Raw genomic sequence first — 3,334 nt, forward strand, 5'->3', positions numbered from 1 at the left:
CCCAGCGCTTACATGCGGACGCGGCCATGAAGCAGGACGCGCCGTGCGAGCCGTGTGTGATCGCATGCACGCGTCTGCACACAGAGGCCGCCCAGCGTCTCACCGAACACGTCCTTCGGGTGGGACCCCGCAGCCGCCAGGAAGGCGGGCGCCACGCCCAGGCTGACTGCTGCCAGGTCGGCCCAAAGCTCTCTCTGGGAGAGGCGGAACCAAATCGGCGCGGCGGCGCAGCAAACGCATCCGTTGTATTGGCAATCTGTCATATTGGCAATCTGGTGGATTGGCAATCTGGTATATTGGCAAGCTGATGTATCGGCAAGCTGGTGTACTGGCAAGCTGATGTATTGGGCGTGGGCATTGAAACCCGGGAAACCCTGCTTTACGAGCTGCCATCATGGCGAGCGGCGGCAGCAGCTGTTTGTCGCGCCGGCGCATGCCGGAGGATGTGCGTGCATGCATGTGCAGATGCGCTCGTAATGGGCGGTTGTCATCCCGCCCCGACTCACACCTGGTGTGCCGCCGCCCTCCATGACGTGCAGACCGCAGCCGCGCGCGCCACCAGCGCGCCAGAGCCCTGCAGAGAGGTGGGGCGGTGCTATTACTTGCAGCGAACAGGAGCAGAGGCGCTAGGCCGCAGGGCGCGTGGCGGCAGGGGGTGAGGCAGACCGGGCGTCGTGGACAGCTGTGCGCGGCCAGCCGGTTGTCCGAAGCAGGGGCGACGGGGCTGTCCGAGGGAGCGATCTTTGCACCTCAGCGCGCCGCTGTCAAAACAAGCTATGGCCCTTGCAAAGAGCGGCGCTGCAAGGCCATGGCGGCGGCCTGGCCGTGCTGCACACATCATGACTGCGTGGCGGGACCGGGCATGCCCCCATCACGGGAGGTGCTCACGGTGGAGCGCAGCGCTGCCCCCAACACATCATGAGGCAAATGCGACCAATCCATGACGTGTGCAATCGGTCCACTGTGCAGTGCCGCCCGCTGGGGCAATCCGTGAGCAGAGTGGCTGGCGAGGGATTCTGCGTACGAGATCACGGCTATATGTTGAATTACAATTCTTATTTCATCACATATCGACCTTGCTTGCCCTGTTCATCCCGCGGGCTATGCTGACATGGTTTGCGAGCTGCTGACGGGACTCAAACGACAGGTTATCGGCAGAATGCGCTGAACTTGATTGCAAGAAAGCATACGATGTTGAGCAAAACGTCAAGCACATCATGCTCCGCAGATCTGAAGGCGCCATTTGTCTTGGCGGGTTGCCTGGCAGCCCTCTGACACAGTGTGCACTTACGGTATGGTTCAAAGCGTCCCATGTAAACTTACTGGTACTTACATCAGATGCGGATGTTCAATGCGGCTGTATCTGCTCTTGAAGCATTCTCCCTTCAGAACACAAAACCAGCCCAGCACGTGGCAGCGGCAGTCCACAACGGCAGGTTGTCGGCCCCAACACGGTACAAAGCAGGCTGGCAGTGATGCTTTGACATTTGGCTAACTTTATCTAGGAAATTCACCTGAAAATCCAGTGAGGGTCCTTACGCAATCAGAAACAAGTCTACATTGCTGAACTGTGAGCGCAGCGCATGCAGCAGCAGGTGCACACATCAGCGCAGCACGCGAAATTGGGTAGGACTAGACCTTTGGACGAACACGTCTAGATGTTTCGAGCGCTTTCCATTTCAATGTTTTATACGTGTCATTGGCTTGGTACCTCTCGCGTTGATCAAGTTGTCTTGAGAAACGCGCGGCTCATCTACACCGAGCCAGGGTGCTCTCAGCGGCAAGAAACATGCGCCGCGCTTTATTGACTCAATGTAGCGGACAATGCAGGCCGACTCCACCTGCTCCGGGCCGGGGTGGTGGCGGGCGTGGCCGCGGGCGCGGGGGTGGCCGTCGCGGACCTCAAATCAACGAGCAGCAGGTGAGGGTAATTATTGCATTCACAGTCCCTCCTACATCAGCGTCACGTGCGCACCATGCACATGCATCGCACAGCATGACTGTGCACAACCCTGCCCAGCGCGCCATCGCACACACTGGGCAGTCGGCGCCGATGCTGCCCCACTGCTCTTGCCCGCCAGGTCACATGGGAGACACCCATGAGCAACGATCCCTGTGTTGCCATCATCGGTGGCGGCCTCAGCGGCCTCGTGTGCGGCCAGGTACGCTCAACACCCTTCTCGAAGCGAACCCGAACACACACACACACACACACACACACACACACACACACACACACACACGCACACACACACACACACACGCGTTGACTCGCGGTCAGAGGCTCAGACCCATCCGTCTGGGAGGGGCGGAGCCGTGGGATACCACGCCTCAGTCCCAAAGGCCGCATTCCGAGGCCCTTGCTAGCGGCTGCCGCCCTGGGGTCAACACCCTGGTTTTGACGACATGCACCGCGAGAAAGCACCCGCTGCCGCCGTCGCCTCGCATCCGCACGCAGGCGCTCGCCCGCAGGGGCATCCGTTCTGTCGTGTTCGACACCGGAGAGCACTCGGTCGGCGGCCGGCTGGCCACGCGAGCGTCGGCGGCGGGCTCCTTCAGGCAGGAGTGGGTCCCACCAGCGCTGCAGGGCGCTGACCTGGCGTTTGACCACGCGGCCCAGTACTTCACCGCAACCGACCCCAGGTGGGTGGGCACGGAAAGGACGGCTGGACGCAAGCACGTACAGGGGTCCCACAAGCATGTACGCACAAGAAACATGCACCAATGATGAACCAGGTGCTTGAACACACACTGGCACGCAAAGTGGCACAAGCACACCGGCACGCGCACACTCACGCACACACACACACACACATTGGCGCACACACACACACACACACACACACACACATTGGCACACGCACTGGCACACACACCTGGCTCGCCCACTGGCACACCGATACACCCACCCATGCTCGAAGGCGCACGCACGCGCCCACGAGGGCACCAGCACACACGCATCACCTGCTGCACGACCTCCCTCTTCCCTGTCAGGTTCAAGGCGATGGTGGACGAGTGGGTGGCTGCCGGTGCCGTGCGCGAGTGGCGCGGGCCCGTGGGCACGCTGCAGGACGGCTGCTTTGAGGCGCTGCCGGCGGACGGCCCGACGCGCTACATCGCAACCGGCGGCATGGCGTCCCTTGCCAAGCACCTGGCCAGCCCGGTGAGCGACTTCAAAGGACCTTCTTGACGGGTGGGATTGTGAGCCGTTGTGGCGTTTCTTATCTGAAAGTGGTGGTGTGTCACAGGTGCAGCAGCGTACCAACGGCGGTCCGCATCCAGTCGTCCGCCAGTACGCGCCGTCGTGAGGGCTGCAGCCACTCCTCTACTGCAG

The 3,334-nt window shown here is 61.5% G+C and overlaps 1 protein-coding gene across 1 annotated transcript; it reads left to right on the top strand.

Moving 5' to 3' along the window:
• Positions 1-2,099: 2,099 nt before the first annotated feature.
• MNEG_13559 (hypothetical protein) lies at positions 2,100-3,190 on the top strand (the record flags this gene model as incomplete). Its single annotated transcript, XM_014037969.1, has 3 exons — positions 2,100-2,162; positions 2,459-2,643; positions 2,995-3,190. The coding sequence occupies 3 exons, from the start codon at positions 2,100-2,102 to the stop codon at positions 3,188-3,190; spliced, it is 444 nt and encodes a 147-aa protein (XP_013893423.1).
• Between the last annotated feature and the right edge of the window lie 144 nt (positions 3,191-3,334).

Source organism: Monoraphidium neglectum (assembly GCF_000611645.1).
Source record: "Monoraphidium neglectum strain SAG 48.87 unplaced genomic scaffold scaffold03901, whole genome shotgun sequence".
Lineage (NCBI taxonomy): Eukaryota > Viridiplantae > Chlorophyta > Chlorophyceae > Sphaeropleales > Selenastraceae > Monoraphidium > Monoraphidium neglectum.